Raw genomic sequence first — 17,598 nt, forward strand, 5'->3', positions numbered from 1 at the left:
GATTTGCGCAATCCCCCTCTGTGCAGAGGAAATCGCGAGGAAAACGTTCGGCTTCCCCGTGAAGCTTTAACGTTAGAAGTCTACCTGAATTTGTGTATCCTGACAAGGGCAAAAGATCTTTGACAAAAACATCTAGTTTTTAGCGCAACAGTAAACTTGAAAAAATTGCAGCTTGCCGTTACGAGGCTTGTGTTGTTTTTTCTGGTCTAATTACAGGTTGTTATTTTTTTCTATACTTGTCACTGACATTGTCTCATTAACGTGGCATTGAATCTCGTGTTTCTGGTTACGCCTACTCATTCCGGATATAAGACATATAAACATTATGCTCACCTGTTACCATTATGCGTGGATATCGGGTATCAACTGGGAACGTTAACTGACATAACAGTTTGGACCCCTAGCCATTGAAGCAATCATTGCAGGTCGGCAACGTGAGTTGTCCTGCAGTACTGACAATGATTGATAAAGGTCGCTCCTGACCCATGCAACGTCCTTGATGCAACCAATGCCGATTGCTCCTCATAATCACAATGGCAATGGCATGTATTATTGGCGTTCACAACTTTGACAATAATTGTCATAATGTGTTTGTCAGATCAACCTCCTTGGTCATATGAAATGGAAACAATTCAAGTGCTTTTCATGTTTATTTGTCTCATGAGGAGTTTGTGTGATGTGTAATCTATATTTTGTACATGGAATAAAGTTCAGTAAAAATCTTTAAAAAAAGAGCTAGAACTGTATGGCTCTTTTGCACATATGGTATCTATGACATACTAGTACATACATGATACATCTGTGTATTGTGATTTGTTACATGTTTTTATGCTTTAGTTACACAATTTCTTGTCAACTGGGGCTACAAGGCCAGTGTCTTTTAGTTACATTTATCATTATTTTCTGGACAAATACTGTTCTACAAGTAGTTGTTACACAAGACATACAAATATAACGAGCTATAATACTGTTTCTTCACATAGCATTAGAGAATCATGAGCCAGCAATAAATTGAACTTGATCTGTCTATCATCATCATCGTCGCAGGCTACTTGCCCGGACCAGGTCCACTTTCTCCTTCCAATCTGTCTATACCTACCCATAAAGTGCTGGTACTTTTTAATAGAAGATAGTCAGCTACACAATATGTTATGGAATTAAAATGTGGAGGGGCTACTCCAGCTGCAGCAAGTTCAAGTTTGAACTTAATTGAAGACAACTCTTAGCTCCCCCATTTGAGGCATCTCCTGGCTAATGTCGTGTGGCACCGCTGGCTTTCAGTGCCTTGTGTATCTCAGAGTGGGAGAGGATGCCCTCCTGCTCCAGCCCCATCAGTAGCTCCTCCCTGGCTGTCCCTATGAAGGTGTTGGACAGGAAAGCGGGCAGTCCCCCCACCTTGTCTCTCGGCAGAGTGTAGACTGGAACTCGCACCAGTCCCAGAGACTAGGGCACAAGTGAAAGATGTCTTTAATTGTACATTCAGGTGTTTTTACCATCCTACACAACATACATTTAAATCTAGAACTGTACTGGTATGTCACACAGAACTTTCCTGGTAAAATTATCTATATGTCCAACTTCAAGTAAAAGCATAATGACAGTAAGATCCTTATATCAGTACAACTTGGGCTGATGTCCATAAATTTTGAGGTCACAGCTGCAGCACCCCCAGTTTTGCACAGTTTTGATATACAGCAGTGTGTTGCATTGGGGGATGTTGCATTAGATATGATTTTTGGCAGATATATGTGATCTGGTGGAATTATGTTCAGAGACCTTAGAGACATAATGTTTTGAAAAACACACAAAACTTCTCCCACCTCCAAACCATGATCCTTTGCTGTGGTTGCAGCAGTCTCAATCTGTCTGATTTGCTCCGGTGTTACCTTTTTTATGTAAAAATGACTGACAAAATTTTGTTCATCGTGTACTTCAGTCACTGCCCAGTCTCCCTCCGTAATCCCACAAAGTCTCACATCCAAACCCATCTCTTCCTCCAGCTCTCGGTTCAGTCCTGCCTCCAAACCTTCCTCCAGGTTCACAAATCCTCCAGGAAAACCCAGACGCCCATCAAACCGCATCTGCATCTACAGTGACAGGAGACAGGATGGAGTAGTAGGATGATAGAGTTGTATACATATACAAACATGGTTTTTATGCAAACATGGTTTTTCAAATACAAGTGCTGCATTATTTTCAGGAGGGTAAGTCAGTTTAGGTAGGTAAAATACTGGCACTGCTTTTTCTAGCAACAGCCACCTAGTCCTAGGTACCTGACTTCAAGTGCCAAATCTGATGGAGGCCTCGGGCCTTGTTGGAGATAGATCAGGACTACAGGCTGGAAGTTCGGGGACACTCTTAACGCTGATGTTCGGACGTTAAATTTAGGATTAGGCCGTGTAGGTTGTATCAGAATATAGGGGATCGTAACATATGGGGGTCGGGACGTAGGGGTGTTGCCGGAAGTTAATAATGTAACGTTAATTGTTGGAACGCTATATAATCGTTACAGGCATTTTCTGACATGCACAATTCCCACTCCGTATCGTTGGTATCAGCTAACAATATCTGCAAGGGGATTCAACACCACCAGGGTTTGAGTCTAGTTACATGTATGTAAACTTTAATCGCCCCGCCCCCTAATAAAAGCCTTACCAAAACAGTGTGTCGCACTGGAATTCTCCCGAACAATTTGTCCTCGTTAGGAGCGTGAAACATCGCGTGGCAGGCATGTTTGTACCGTGTGAGCTTTACAGCCTCGGATCTCGGGACAGCACGGCGAGCCATGGCGGCTTTCCCTAGTTCGCTCCTGCACGTAAGTCACGTACGTACTGTCTGTTGCTCTAGATCTAAGCTCATAGGTGTGACGTAAACATTGAAGTACCAAAGGCTTCTGCGCTCTCTAGCGGAAAATTACAGAACTGTTTCACTAGCCTGTCTTCACTATTATAGACCTGTTTACTCAACGATACCAAGGCTTAAAGTTACGTTCGCGTTTATCCGTGGAAGTTGCCGTTGCTTGTCGAATGTCGACTACACAAATGCATACGGATCGCCGATGTATGCCGACAGCGGGCGACTTTTGGGCCGTGTTAGATTCTATGATACATCCTATGCATAAAAGCAACATCCTGACCTAAAATGAAAACACATTTTTGCACGTCGGTTCCAAACTTAACTTCATCATCAGCTGGTGTTATTAACGTTACACTCAAATTAATGTTGCACAAACAAGTAAAAGAAAGTGCATTTTGGAACGAGCATGATTACGCACAGAGCTGGCCTTGGTGCTGAAAGCTGTCCAGTGACGATTGTGGCAGCGAAATTTTTAGTTCGTCTTATTCTAACCTCGGTTCGTCAGAATTCCTTCCATTTTCATTCTTTTCTTTAAAGTATCTCCTAACAGATACAAATGAGTGATATCCCTTTTGGATGTCCAATCTTGGCCAAGGATTTTCTTCTGTGAGTAGTGCTTGCCCAGATGAACGAAGACTAGGGGGTAGGACTGAGGTGTGTTTCTCATATAGAAAGTAGCCTATTACATGTATTGTCATTCTATACAGAAGTGTTGTCCATTATCATAGTTTCATACAGAACTGTTGTCCAGTTTTAATGGCATAGTAGGTTCATGAAACTGTTGCCCAGCGTTAATGTTCACATAGACCCATACAGGACTGGCTGTTATCTGATATTCATGATATCAAAGGTCCATACAGTACTGTTAACAAAAGCCTAATTTAGTTTTAATCAAATATGTATTTGTGTCTGGAGTAGCTATGCTCATGCTACATGGACAAAATATTTTGGCAGTCACAATATAAACAATTCACATTCTTATGTCTTTGTTCATTGGTTTATACCAAAATGCGGAGAATGCCATTCAACTACAGTTGTAGTTACATCCATGGACTGGAGGTTTGGAACGCATACTGCTTTCTTATTTCTATATTGTTAAGAATCCCTCTAGTCCAGGAGATTGACAGAATGGATGAGACACACCAAAAGAAATCAAGAGATGTAATGAAGTATGTTATAGAGAACTTTAATGAAACATAAGGATACATTATGGTATCAATAATTGGATTACATATACATGTACACTTATTAACATCGACAAATTCAGAATTGCACCCATTATTTCCTAAAATTAGGTATTTGGCCCCAACATTGTATGTCTTATATAACCAATACACTATTTTAACAGAGTTCTACACATATACAGGTGCAGGCCTTTGGTCTGCTTAATACTCGCTCTGCTGTTTTGCACCATTGGAATGAAGAACAGATCTATTGTGGTCTGCCCTATTATTAATTTATTGTCACCTTTTTACAGTCTGCACTTGTCATACCTTGCTGGGTCCTTCCCTCTCCCAATCCCCAAATACAGTCAACCTGTTTCAGTGACTGGTTTGTATTACACATCACCTATGTGATGGGTCAAGGTAGTTCCTGAGGGGTGTGTGACACATAATGAGGATTTGATGGCACAGCAGAGAAAAATAGCAGTATAAGAGCTGACACCACACCCCAATGTAGGAAATCTACATCTTCCAATGAAATACATCTTCTATGGCCACACCCCCGAGGTTTACATTCAACAATGTGCTGAAAATAAAGAAAACTATTTGTCTGTAATAACTGACAGCAGCTGGTGCACTTAATTATGAACCTCCCCTTCCTGTGGTATCACACATCTCCATGTGTTGCATTTTTTTTAATAGTTCCAAAAGTTGTTACTGTTGCAATTCCTTGCATAATACTTCACAGGAAGAAATTTAAAAAAAAAAATGGCTTTACAACTAAGGTTACAACTTTGAATAGCACATACTTGAAGCACACCATCTGTAATGTGTATGGACTTTCATGCTTGGTCTCAGACTATTTTTCCCTGAGGCCTAGAAAAGGAAATTGACATATATAGTACTAAAGAAAGATACAATGCATACACAACATTTAAATACATAAAACTGCTCTGCCCAAACTTTTACAGTAAAGCATAAGGTAAGCAGGAAAAAAATAGTACAGTGGGGGGAATAAATGCAATATACGTAATACATTGTATTGTTGTTAGTGCAGGTTTTATGACAGTAGCTTCAATATATCATACCCTACCTTACCTTAAGTACAGCAGCAGATAGCTTTAGTAAGACTTCAAAAGAGTACAGAAATACTCAGAAAGATTGTTCTGTATAAAGCTTTAAAGGAACAATAACGACATTTAAGGTCTATACAGAATTTTGCTCCACTCTTGCAGTCGTGAAGAGTCGTGAATTAGAAGTGTCTTTCACACTTCTCACAATGATACACGACTCGCACAATAGAAACATTGTAAGTCCAACATATGGGAACACTGTCACAAAGAATGTGTGCATTAAATATCAGCACAGGTAGGAAGTTGAAAATGTCACCAGTACTGGCAAATTACTTCCACATCATGAATTGCTTGTGTGTGATATTGCTGGTTTACTCTCCTGGACGAAATGGCTATGAACCATTTATTCCACACTGCGTCTGAACTTTGCACTTAAATGTTTGCATTACATTTGGCAAGCTTGCCATATATTTTTTTTCAGAAGCGAAATCTCACAGACTTCTGAATATCTGATCCCTGCATGTCACAAGTCCGGGAACAGGTTTGTACTTCTTCTTCCTCTTCTCCAAGTAGTGTACAGACACAGCTGTTCAACACAGAATGATGTTATAGCTCTTGATAAGTCTTATATTTTTCTTTCAGTCTCTTTCTTTTTGACTGACATCTTTCTTACAAAATTAGATATGATACACTGTTTTCAGAGACGACAGAAATGGCACTGTTGCCAAGACAACAAACTGTCGTTTTGCGGTCAGGATTGGTGTGACTTCTCTGAAACTGTGTGCAGTCTCCCATTTGGCAGGTGACTCCCATTTGGTAGGCCATTTCCATTGGGCAGGCCTGTACTGCTGTTGAAGTTTGTTCCATTTAGGTGACTTTTGTCTTGCCTGGAACACATGGAAAAAGCATATATCAGTATATGCTTAGTACTGTCCCGCACAATTGTTTAAAAACATAGCTGAATATCTTATTCAAGATTGTAGATATCTATACAAACATTTGACATTCAAATATCAGTCCAACCTATGCTAAAAAAGACAAGCTGACATCAGTAGAAGAATCAGATACTTACCATGTTGGTCTTTTGTTTAATACTGGGGAAAGTCTATTTTTGCAGCTGGCTGAAGTACCTGATGAAACAAAACAAATGCTCCTATGAGTGTGGAAGATACAAACATGACAACTGGTCAAGGCTATGGTAAAGAAGTGAACATCAATACCATTCAGATTGTTGCTATAAATAGGTACTGAAGTAGATTATGGGTATAGGAAAGGCACAGCAAGTGTACCAACAGGTGAGGAGAGGAATTTTCACTACCCAAATGTATGGATACACTTGGTACACTACACACATGCACAATGTATACAGACAAAGGAACAGTGGACAGTCGATAGGAGGATCAGTACAGCCGACAGACAATACTTACTCTTACTGTAATTTGCCACCTCCTATTACTGAAGCTATGCAAGAAAACAACACAATAGCTTCAGCATCAACAATGTCATATTGTAACTTGTAAGAGGGTTTTGGAACTATTTTCAGCTCCGGATTGCCAAAATACTCTACCAATCTTAATGCAGAGTACGGGCCATAATTTAGCTACAGGGCAGAGCTGTCTCCAGCTTAAATTTTTCTGTCCCTCTCATTGTTTGGGAGCCCAAATTTTATTTCATTTTCTAAGTTAAATATGTCATTTTTAACAGTTTCATGTCATTTTTGGGATAGATGGGCTAAAATAATTTTCACCCCAACAAACAAACAATGTACTTCCGTCTCAGTACGGAAGGACAGGTCCCGGAGACAGCCCTGCTACAGGGACAGAGGAATGAAAAGTCACCTTTCACTCCTACTTGGTGCGCATGAGTAGATGGTTAACTGACCTTGTCGTCTGAACATGTCAGAGATGGAGGACCCGTGTCTCCTCCAGGCCAGCAGGATGAGGAGGATGTTGAGGAGGATCCAGCCCAGCGCCACCATGCACAGCTGCACCTGGTAGTCATCGGAGTTCCAGGCCTGCTGGATCAGGGACAGCACAGACCTGCAGAGGGGAACAGCAACACATCAGGTCAGCAACTCTTTAGCATAGACTTGTACTTATTCAGAGAAACAAATGCATGATTGATTTAATTTGATTTTTATTAAGAAACTGGGCTAATCTTCCAAGGTTCAAAACAATCAACATGATACAACATACATTTTTTTTAAATAATGCTTTTTGGAAGGGTTTTGGTCCATAAAGATCTTCATGCTGTAGGTGGACCACCAACTTCTGAGGTACATGTAGCAGTGTTGATCTCTGGAAAGGTGCCATGTGACAGGAAGGCTTTTTTATAAAATAAATTATGTTCCTACATTTTCCTCAGGAAAGACAAGTCTTGCATGTCAGAGATACAGGATGTCACATCAGCAAGCTGGCCCAAACAGACCAACAAACATCCCAATTGGAGCCACGGGGATGTATGTACCCTATCATTAAAAAACCACTTCACAGTTCACAAGTATCTCTGTTTCACAACACAACAGTCCCACACAACTTACCTTCCCACACTGAAAAGGTTTGTCACAAAGGAGAAAATCAACAAACTTTGAAACATCTTCCATATCCTCATGATATGCATTACGATTGTTTTTCTCAGGATCTGATTATAACTAACCAAAAAAGGTATTCCATAACAGGTTATGAGATTGCAGGGTCATCCTGGCTTTAACTTACATCCCACCCACCACTTACCCACACCTTAACCTGAGGAGGCATCTAACCTTAAGTACACACAAGCTTAGCTTGCCCAAGGACTGCTGCAATTTAAACAGTGGATTGATTGTCCCCCGCTTGTCCTCTACATCAAACCCTGTGACACTGGTAAGGTTTCCTGTCTGCAGGAACAGTTGGGATAACAGTGGTGTCCAGTGTGCAGGGCTTCTATGTGGTTACTAGTTACGCCAGGCACTGTTAAATACAGTACACTGGACCACACTCTATGGCTGGGCTTCTTTGTGGCATCATACAGGAATCGTTGGAAAATTAGGGAACTGAAATTTGCCGACATAGCAGATAGAAAACTGTCTGCATGAGAAAAAGTAAAATTTCAAACAGTTCTAATCCAAGCAGTTGCCATAACTATGATGCAACCAACTGGACCCTTACCTTTAGGAAATCTGGTATACGTAAGGGTACACACACAATGTTAGGTAGTACAGGTATGGCAAAAGAGGTAGTATAACATCAGAACCACAAAACTAACCCTGAGTACCATCTTACCAGGGCTGACTATAGGGAAATGCAACCTGAAGAGCTTTACCTGCAATGCAAGAAGGCCTTTTCCACAATCATCTGAACTTTACATACAGATGATAACCTTACCAAGGGATAATCACTGTAGAGCAAAATGATGTCTACTTCACATATCACATGCAGGCCTGTTGTTACAGGCGTGATTTGCATAGAAATGTTTTGTTAACATCCATCACCTCGTCAAGCACATAAAACAAAGTTGGCTGATAAAGCGTACAGAGTAGAGGCAATAGATGCAAAACAAAACTGTATTTTCTTCTCATTTAAACACGTATCAAATGCTGTCATTTTGTTGTTTGTACAAGGGCAAGCTAAACCAACCTAAAATCAATCTTAAAAAAAAATATGGTGACTCTAGCTGCTCACTTGTACTGAGGGCAATCAATCTAGTTTTCTACTGTGTAGATCAACCAAAAAAAATGGGAATGTCAAGAATCCAACATGTCTGGGCTCCCTCTGTGACAAAAACATGCCAAGTTGACTGTCAGACTAGAAAGAGACTTTGTATCTCACATGTCAGGTGAAAATCTCCAAACACTGCCCAAAGGGAGGAACAGCAGGGTTCCTATGCTCATTTGTGGAGTTGACTCTGGACTCTGCATGATGCCTGTTCATGTAGGTCGTCATCTGAACACCAAGGCCCCACGCTGTGCACAAAACCAACTAACAACACGCCAACAAACATGTGCGACCCAGATCTATCATTTTGCAAAAATAGTGTCCAATCAGGCCACAGTGTTGTGGTCAAATATAACTTCAATGTCAAGTATTTAGCGCTGCATTTTGCACACCATCCGCTGATTCTACAGCCATGATAAAGATAACAAACAGGTTACTGACCAATGGGTGGACATGGCATTATCTGTGAAGTTCATCATCCTCAGTGTAGGTCACTGCCCTAAAGTTTAATAGCCTGTGTTATACAATCTCTTCTTGTCAGGAGCAGTATGGACCTGGTATAGTGGCTGGGCAGGTTGCTAGGAGCATACAGGTTTTACCAAGTCAGGCTAACCGAGGTATAAGATGTGGGCAAGTTGCTTGAGCACAATTTTGGTCAGGTTATGTAATACTGAAGGCAGGTCGGACAACAAACAGCAGGTAAACACCTTCCTGAAGAAAAATGGTCTACTGATCCAACGTTGGTTTGTGATATTTGTGAAAATGCATATGGGTTCACATTCCATATAACCTATATTTGCATGCACCAAGGGCAATCACATGAATCCAGACTGCATGCACATTGAATGTACATGATGTATATAAAATACAACACATTCAGTATCCAACCTCAGAAGTCCCCTGGGAAACTAGACTCCTAATAGGCTAACGCTTGGTCTTGGAAGGTACAGACTGCAATAATTTCGGGCATTTATAAACCTTAAAAATGTTTCTAAGATTCAAATAACTCAACACAATGTATCCTTTGAATAGCAGTGAAATTATTCAAACACAAGACATGCATACCAGAGAGTCCAGTCAAATTGATACCATTCCATTGTTCAATCGCTGAGCCTGCACTGAAGGCTGATATTCTTGGGAAGACATCATACAAAATGTAGCTTAAGACATATTTCTATGGACAAAACAACTGAATAACCTGCACAGGACAACCTTTTACAATTTTAGTGGTGAGTCTGACCTGTACAGTTCTGTACTTTGTGCCTAGGGGCAGGCAGGAACTGCAGTTATTGCAGATGAATGAACTGTAGGCATGAGGTAACCACAGCTTTTTGATGACCTTACTAAAATTCTTAGAAACTTTTTTAAGGCTTAATACATGAGATAATGTGCATGATGCAGGCAATTTTAAAAGTGCAGAATATCAGTTGCAAAAGGAATGTTTTCCCAGTACTGTTTTAAGCAACAGTAGCATTTGAAACAGGGCCCGATTGTTGTACTGTTATTCTTGGTTGACTGCCCGGTATAATTACCAGCATTTATCGCCCTCAGAAACTCAGAAACCAGTATGTAGTATTGTTTGCTCTGAAACCAGATATTTACAGCTGATTGATGATACATTAATGAGGGCCTGCATGCTTATTTTTGTGAGCGTATTTCAATTCATCGTTAATTATGGGCGGCTTGCTTTAATTCAATGTTGACCTTTGTAGGTGAATTATTTGTGACGCATAATTAGCTGCCTTAAATCTACTTTGTGTAGACATTCACCCTGTGAACAATAATATTCAACAATTATGCATGAAATTTCTAGACCTTAAATAAACACTGGCCTTGCTGGCCCCCTTGATTTTAATATAAGAGTTGCCAAGTCCAACTAAGTTTACTGTTGAGCATTCCCCAAATCCCCCCCATGCAGACCCTCATGAATGTCACTGGTCGATGATAGATCATGCCCAGTGGCATTTACTGTAAATGCAGAAATGTTCACGGTGGTTAAATATTTTCCGCCGCTTCACTGAGAACTTGAACCACCGCGAACATTTTTCCATGGCAGTAAGAGACTACAGTGCATGGTGCTACCGCGAAATTTAAACCACCGCAAAAAGTCCTTTTTCCGCTATCGCGAAATTAAATCCCCGTGAATTTAAATGCATTTACAGTATGCAGGGCTGATATTGTAAGGCTTTTGGTGCAGGTTGCTGAATTGAATGATAGTGAAGATGCTTGTAACTGTGGTAGTTATTATTAATGTGTGATGCATGTCAGTTCTCATTAGCCTGAGCTATTGTTTAGTAAATGACTCCTGGTGAGACAGGCCCAGGTGGGTATATCATCTATCACAAGTTATAGTATTACAACAATAGGGACTGACCTCTTTTCATAACTACACATATAAAACACTTTCTAATTGATTCTTGGTTACAGCAAGGAGCTCCATAAAAGCTCCTTGGTTGTAGCATCAGTTTTTATGGTTTGACATTTACCAAAAAGCCAAAATTCAAAATGAATCAAATATGTCTATCTATGAGATCCAATATTGGTATGTGTTTCCACATCAAAAATAAAGTTGTAGATGACAGTGATGAGCTTTACTGAGACTTGCTTTATGTCAACATTTACAAGAAGCAGGCTGACTTTGTTTTCTGTCCTGAGGGTTTTCACACCAGTGGCTGCCTGTGCTGGGGACAGCACACATGTCTGACAGCCACATGGAAGCTGACCTCTGTTGGTGAACCTTGCAACACACCAGACAAATTTATCACACTGTCTAAACAAGCTTCCTTCTGTTTGACAGTAGCATCTCCCATTCAAATGGATAGTAGACAAGTGTGTATCATTCTAGCTTCCAGGTCCCCTTTCAGTAATTCCTAAGGTCAGGTCCATAACCCAACAAACCCCCGCCCCTACCATTACCTGTCCAGAAGAAATTTGGAAACTCATTCCTCGTGATTACTCTTGGAGTTGGGGTCCATATGCCACAGAGAGAAAACTTTAATTTCACCCCAGCCAAAGCAACACAATCTTGGGTCTTATAATTTGGTCACACTGCAGGAAGAAGACAGAAATGTCAAACAACTAACACACAAAATCATCACCAAATACAATAACAATGCATGCATAGACCATATACTATAGCTACACCTACGAAGGGGGCGTGGCTGAATATCCCTGACCTTTCCTCAGCAGGTAAACACTTGGACACTTATCCCAGACAACCTGACCTTCAGAGGTGAACTGATACATAGCAAAACAAACTCTTACACTGGTGGAACACTGGTCAAACACTGGACTGTCTATCTGATAGACCACTTACGTCACCAGTCAAATGGAGCATACTTGGGAATGTCCTAGCTGGGACAACTTAAGACATGTTCATCCAGGTCACATTCTGGGGCAACTATTTCAACAGGTTAGAAAATAAAATCAAGCAGAATCTAAAAATGAATAAAAAATGCAACTATTACTTTTGACAAAGGTATCCTAGGGAGAAAAGTTTGTTTTACCCATCCAGACAAGGTAATACTGTAAAAAGGGAAATGTTTTCACTGATTTAATTTCATGGTAGGGAGAAAATGGAGTGTTCGAGGTTGAAACTACATTTGTACCATGCACGGTTTTACGGTAAAACTATCAAAAAATTAAATGTTTGCCACGATTTTAAGTTTGCAGTTAAGAGGTAAACAAGAACATAAACCCATGGCAAATATTTGCTTTTACAGTGCAGTCTAGGCCCAGACACTCTCTTGCAAAATATAATTGATTCCAATCCTTCACCCAGACCACCTGCAGGTTGACCTGTGGAGGTGATACTTCAACCAGACACCTAGCCAAGAATAATGCATTTCATCTGGTAAGCATCAAAACCAAGGTCACACATCTGGACCTGCTTCTCTACAAATCATCCACAACCTTAACTTTAGGGTGAAGGTTCAGAGTGCATGTCTTATTCTGGAGTTATAACATTTCATCTTAGCACGAACATTTTATACATACCGTCATTTGTAACATAATCTAAAGAACTTACTGGAACCCTCATCAGTGCAAACTTGCCACATTTGGGCCATGCAGATATTGTCGCCATTGCACAGCTGAACATGAATAATCACTGGTAGTGGTAACCCAAGCTCTCCCCCAACCACCACAGAGCGACTGGACCAGACAATTATGCATTGAGAAGTAAACAAAGGAAGCACAAGCCCCAAGAAAACATGAAAATATTGCAGATCATTTGCCATGTTTATGAAAATACATGTAAGCTTCAGAATTTTCTGATATATTAAAATCATAGAAATCTAAGCAGCAGCGTCAAAATGTCAATTAACACATCCTTGCTGCCAACAATTTTTCACTGACCTACAAAATTCAGTGGTTGTTGTTTTTGAATGGTACTACTACTCTAAAAATGTTAACATTATATCACTATGTTTCACAACCAAAATTGGGAAGGCATACCTGGCCATCATGTCCACAAGACTATTGCCCATCAAGTCTCTCCCATCACCACCATTTATAACCCCTAAAAGCTGCCATTGAAGACCCTGGAACCTGTTCCTTGTTCACATCTTACACCAACACTTCTGAAGAAGCTAACAACATGGGATTTCCATTTTATATCAGCATAGGAGATGACAAACTTCCACAGAAGCAATAAAAAATTGCTTTAAGCCTTGGCAATGTTAAAGATTTAATACCTAAAGAATCCTTGTCCACAATTTTATAATTTGAACCAGTTCTACACTCGATATATTTATAAGAAACATTGTACAGATATCAGTAATGGTTCATCCCCATCATGTACAGCCCTCACATGGCACACCAATGGTTCAGTGACCTACTTCTGTCAGTACACTGCAAACAACATCCCATAACCCACATACATGGACATGTACTTGTTGTTGTATATTAATGATCTGATGCTGTGCAAGCAATGGTGATGCCTCAACAACAGCCTTCAAGTTCACATGTCTAGAACTAGAAGCCTTGGGTCATGAAGATAACACCACCAGGTAACCAGAGGACTGAAGGAGGCCTTGCTAAGACTGATCACAAGTGACAATGGCTGTCCATGTTTGCATATTATTCACGCTCACAGATCTAAGGCAAACAAGACCATTGGTACCATAGTGTTCCTATCTTAATAAAGGTGTCAGGGATTCAAACACACCCGAGTCCACACAATCTTATCTTATGCAAAGGTTCCAAACATCATAATCATACCCTAATAAAAGTACAAATTATGATCCCTATTTTTGCATTACCTTTCCAAAACAGCTACAGTCAAACCTGTATTAGGGGCCACCTCTACAGAGGGGCCACCTGTCCATAGTGGCCACTTTTTGTCGGTCCCTTGGGTATTTTATCTACAAGTTACCACCTCTATACAGAGGCCACCTGTCTATAGTGGCCAAATTTGTCCGGTCTCTTGAGTGCCCGCTATAGACAGGTTTGACTGTACTTGTATGTTGAGCTGAGTTTTCAACCACTGTTAACAACTTAACATTATGCTGTAAAAGGTGCCAATTGCTTTCCGATAAGAATGTTTTAAGTAGCACTTTAATAGAACAAGACAAAGACACTGTTACACAAAAATATTTTCTCATGTACATGCTCTGGTTCACAAATGATACGTGCATCTGGATTTCAGATTGGAAAACATACTTCTGAATTATTCCTGAATGATGAATATAAAATAGCTGTCCTAAATATGGCACATTGCCCAGGAGTTACCCCTGCACTGGGGAGGGGTACAATCAATAACAATTCCCCCATAAAGAGGCATGATGTAATCTCATGGCAAGAGTTATGTTACATTTTGGTCTTGAAACCAGATATACAACGCTATTTTACTGATGCTGCAATGACATATCCATAACATCCAGACATTTACAAGTTGACCTTTGAAATTGTCAGCTTTTAATACCAGAAAGTGTCACACAAGTGCCAAATATGATGTTATCTCTATCTCATGTGCTGCTAGATCGGCACATTGCCCAAAATGAAGATGAATCAGTTTTACTTCCAAAATGTAATTGCTACATGCATATGTGTAACATACAGCAGATTTTATGAGGCTTTCAAATGAATCTTATTTTCCTCAACGCACTAATATTAGGTACTAACACATGCAAGCAAGTCATCAATAAATCTTGTTCTGTATCTGTATAGCCAGTATAATCATCAGTAAAGTGGGAAGCTCACTGGACTGCAGAGCAGATTTGCACAGGTTGTCACTATGTGACAAGAATGCTGGTGCAATTTGGTGCTGTTGTAACTTACCGGTGTAAGATACCAGGATACGTAACATGTCTTCTGGTATATAACTTAAGGTTAGAATGAAATAGTTGGACACAGACAATAAATCACACCACCAAATCAAATTACCATAATGTATCGTAAATAAATGATTCACTGAGAGGTGACACAAAGTGGGTTTCCAATCAAGGCAAATCATGCATTATTTACCACTTCTAAGCAGATTTGGTTGAAATTTTCCCATAGGGTTAGCAGTTCAATAGAAGTTGAAAAGTGGGAGAGATGATAATAAATCTCCCTTGACTAATAATGGTCAACTCACCTGCGAAAAAAGCAATTGACATCGAGGTCCCAATTACCCCTGATTTGCATACATCTACCATAGCCACAGTTAGCCAGAGTACCACCCTCTGTAGTGACCGCTGGCTCAGTATAGCACATAATGTGAAATTTACAAGAGGGTTTCAGTGGATTTGTAGGCCGCTGTAAATCTCTCCTATCTGTTGTCTTCACAATTAAAATCAATCAGTCAGAAAATCAGTGGAGATCAACTACTGCTAATAGCTTCATGCCCCCTCTGGGATTTGAAAGCAAAAAGATCTGCAGAAAAGAATCAAATTAAGGTATCAATCATCTCATATGAATAAACCACTGAGGACCCAAGATCAACTCCAAATGATCATATTATATAAAAACACTCTCCAGTGGCACCTTTCTATTGTAAATCAACAGTTAGCCTGACTATATTGCAATAATATCGCCCACCCAACATAGCTAGCCTCCTCCTGCGGTGCGTGGCCAGTTACAGCCCTGGACAAGGGGGTTTGCATTACACAGACAAATCAGCTGTCAACTAGGATCATAAGACACTGTTTCTTTGTATGTTGCAATAAAATGCCAAGGAGCCATATTCCTGGTTTTGGTTTGAGCAAAAAATTGCAGTCTTTGCAAGATCTACTGGAAAACATACAGACTCTAAAAAATCATTGCTACATGTAAATCTATGAGTACCATCTACACAAATATCACCAGCAGCAAAGTATCTCTATACTCTTTACAAATACAACCTCTTTTGCATAGCTGGTCTTTTCCTTTATCTTGTCTTGTCTTGTAACCATGGGCACTTGTACAGGAGGTAAAGTTTGCGAAGTTAAAAGAACACACAGAATTCCTCCCCAACTGTTTCTATATGCCTATCCACTCCTGGCCTGGTCTTTATTGCACTGCGTACTGTTGTTTCTCAAACACAAACATGATGTGCCATTTAGCTAGTTTGTGATGTTTCCTGTCTGTGGTGAAGAATCAATCTTCAAGCAGATATTCTAGGAATCATGACATGTTCTATCCTCCCGTTCTTCCTCCAGTGGGCCATTTGTAAAAGAGAAAAGGGAGTTACGAAACCAGCCTCATTTTGGCCTCCTACATTTTCTTGGAGAGTAGGCAACATCATACTAGTACTCCAGCTATCAGCCTAGTATTTTGGAGGCATTTTAAGATATAGATGTAAAATTGAAATTATACTCATCTTCAAACCATCAAAATGGCAAACATACTAGGTTGGCAACTATCAGGCTCATCTATCAGTAATTATTCCTTATCTGCAATAAATGACAAGCTGTGACGTAGGTATCCGGTATAGTGACAGCAAAATTCTTTTGCCTTTGTTGGGGACAACATTCCTTCCCTTTTCACACACTGAACTATTTATTTGGGACAACATGTAAAGGAGGATTCATCAACACATCATGACACATGTATCCAATCCTTTCCAGGATGTTTTGCAGTTGAGGCCAACTTTAAATCAATAATGAATATATCATGGCATAGTGTAAGCAGGAACAAGATGTGGCCTTACGTACTTAGGGCATGCAATGACGTAAATTTATCTGTTTATCTTTAGTACATTGTATATAGTGCATGTAACTTGTATGATGAGGAAGAAGATACCAGTACTTGAACACAAACATGGTTGCGACATAACCTCCTTGGTTAGGATTAAAAGAAAATTGCACTGTCTAGGAACTTGCTAAAGACAAACAAATTTGTGAAATGATTGTGCAAAGAAGTGAAAAGACCTGACAAGGTCAACAAGTCACATTGTGTTTTGCTGAAGTATGCAAACAGTTACTCTTTAAGGTGTTCTACCTTAGCAAGGCCCCGCTCCAATTCACTCAATACAGAGCAGCTTGTGTACTTAGCTGTTGGTTAAGAGTAAATAGAGCAGAAATAAATCCTCTGTTTTCTAAAGACAGTGTGCCTAATGCATGGCACTCTTGGCTATTTTGGGTGGTTAAGAACTTTAAAGTAAGCCTCTGTTCAATCTTGGTGTTGAAGTGTTTGCCCTGGATAGAGAAAGTTGTGTCAGTTTGTGGTAAAATTTGTTTCCCATCAAAAATCACAGAACAGTTAATGCTACACATGGTTAAAGAGTTAAAGGGGACAGTTTTTCAAATTGGGTATTTTAGAGTCTACAACACCTGATAACTGGCAAATCCCCCAATTTAATTACCTGGTTACTGGTAACTCCCACCAATTTTCCCTTTGTGTGTAAAATGTAAA

General features: G+C 40.0%; 2 protein-coding genes across 8 annotated transcripts in view; both read right to left on the reverse strand.

Moving 5' to 3' along the window:
- Positions 1 to 631: 631 nt before the first annotated feature.
- LOC118416522 (U8 snoRNA-decapping enzyme-like) lies at positions 632 to 2,870 on the reverse strand. Of its 2 annotated transcripts, none has more exons than XM_035821652.1 (3): positions 2,656 to 2,870; positions 1,977 to 2,087; positions 632 to 1,443 (listed from the first exon to the last, which is right to left on the reverse strand). In XM_035821652.1, the coding sequence occupies exons 1-3, from the start codon at positions 2,785 to 2,787 to the stop codon at positions 1,252 to 1,254; spliced, it is 435 nt and encodes a 144-aa protein (XP_035677545.1). In that variant the 5' UTR covers positions 2,788 to 2,870; the 3' UTR covers positions 632 to 1,251. The 2 variants fall into 2 exon arrangements, with proteins under 2 accessions (XP_035677545.1, XP_035677544.1); XM_035821651.1 differs by having other exon boundaries at positions 1,821 to 2,087; positions 2,656 to 2,866.
- A 1,156-nt stretch (positions 2,871 to 4,026) lies between these two features.
- LOC118415507 (T-cell leukemia translocation-altered gene protein homolog) overlaps positions 4,027 to 17,598 on the reverse strand; it is a 24,218-nt gene continuing 10,646 nt past the window's right edge. For 3 of the 6 annotated variants that reach the window (XM_035820170.1, XM_035820171.1, XM_035820168.1), the window contains exons 2-4: positions 6,974 to 7,131; positions 6,165 to 6,222; positions 4,027 to 5,979 (exon numbers count right to left, since the gene is read on the reverse strand). In XM_035820170.1, the coding sequence (XP_035676063.1) occupies positions 5,844 to 5,979; positions 6,165 to 6,222; positions 6,974 to 7,131 (352 nt within the window). In that variant the 3' untranslated portion in view covers positions 4,027 to 5,843. Of the gene's footprint in view, positions 5,980 to 6,164; positions 6,223 to 6,973; positions 7,132 to 8,392; positions 8,485 to 8,898; positions 9,003 to 13,239; positions 13,382 to 17,598 lie in introns of those variants that run through there. The other 3 variants (XM_035820174.1, XM_035820173.1, XM_035820169.1) reach the window with 3 other exon arrangements.

The sequence above is a fragment of the Branchiostoma floridae genome, chromosome 5 (genome assembly GCF_000003815.2).
Source record: "Branchiostoma floridae strain S238N-H82 chromosome 5, Bfl_VNyyK, whole genome shotgun sequence".
NCBI lineage: Eukaryota > Metazoa > Chordata > Leptocardii > Amphioxiformes > Branchiostomatidae > Branchiostoma > Branchiostoma floridae.

Coding starts and splice junctions, on each gene's coding strand:
- LOC118416522 (XM_035821651.1), bottom strand. CDS start 2,787: ATGGCTCGCCGTGCTGTCCCGAGATCCGAGGCTGTAAAGCTCACACGG. Junction 2,088..2,655: donor CAGTGCGACACACTGTTTTG/GTAAGGCTTTTA, acceptor CTGTCACTGTAG/ATGCAGATGCGGTTTGATGG. Junction 1,444..1,820: donor CAAAGGATCATGGTTTGGAG/GTGGGAGAAGTT, acceptor CTTGTGCCCTAG/TCTCTGGGACTGGTGCGAGT.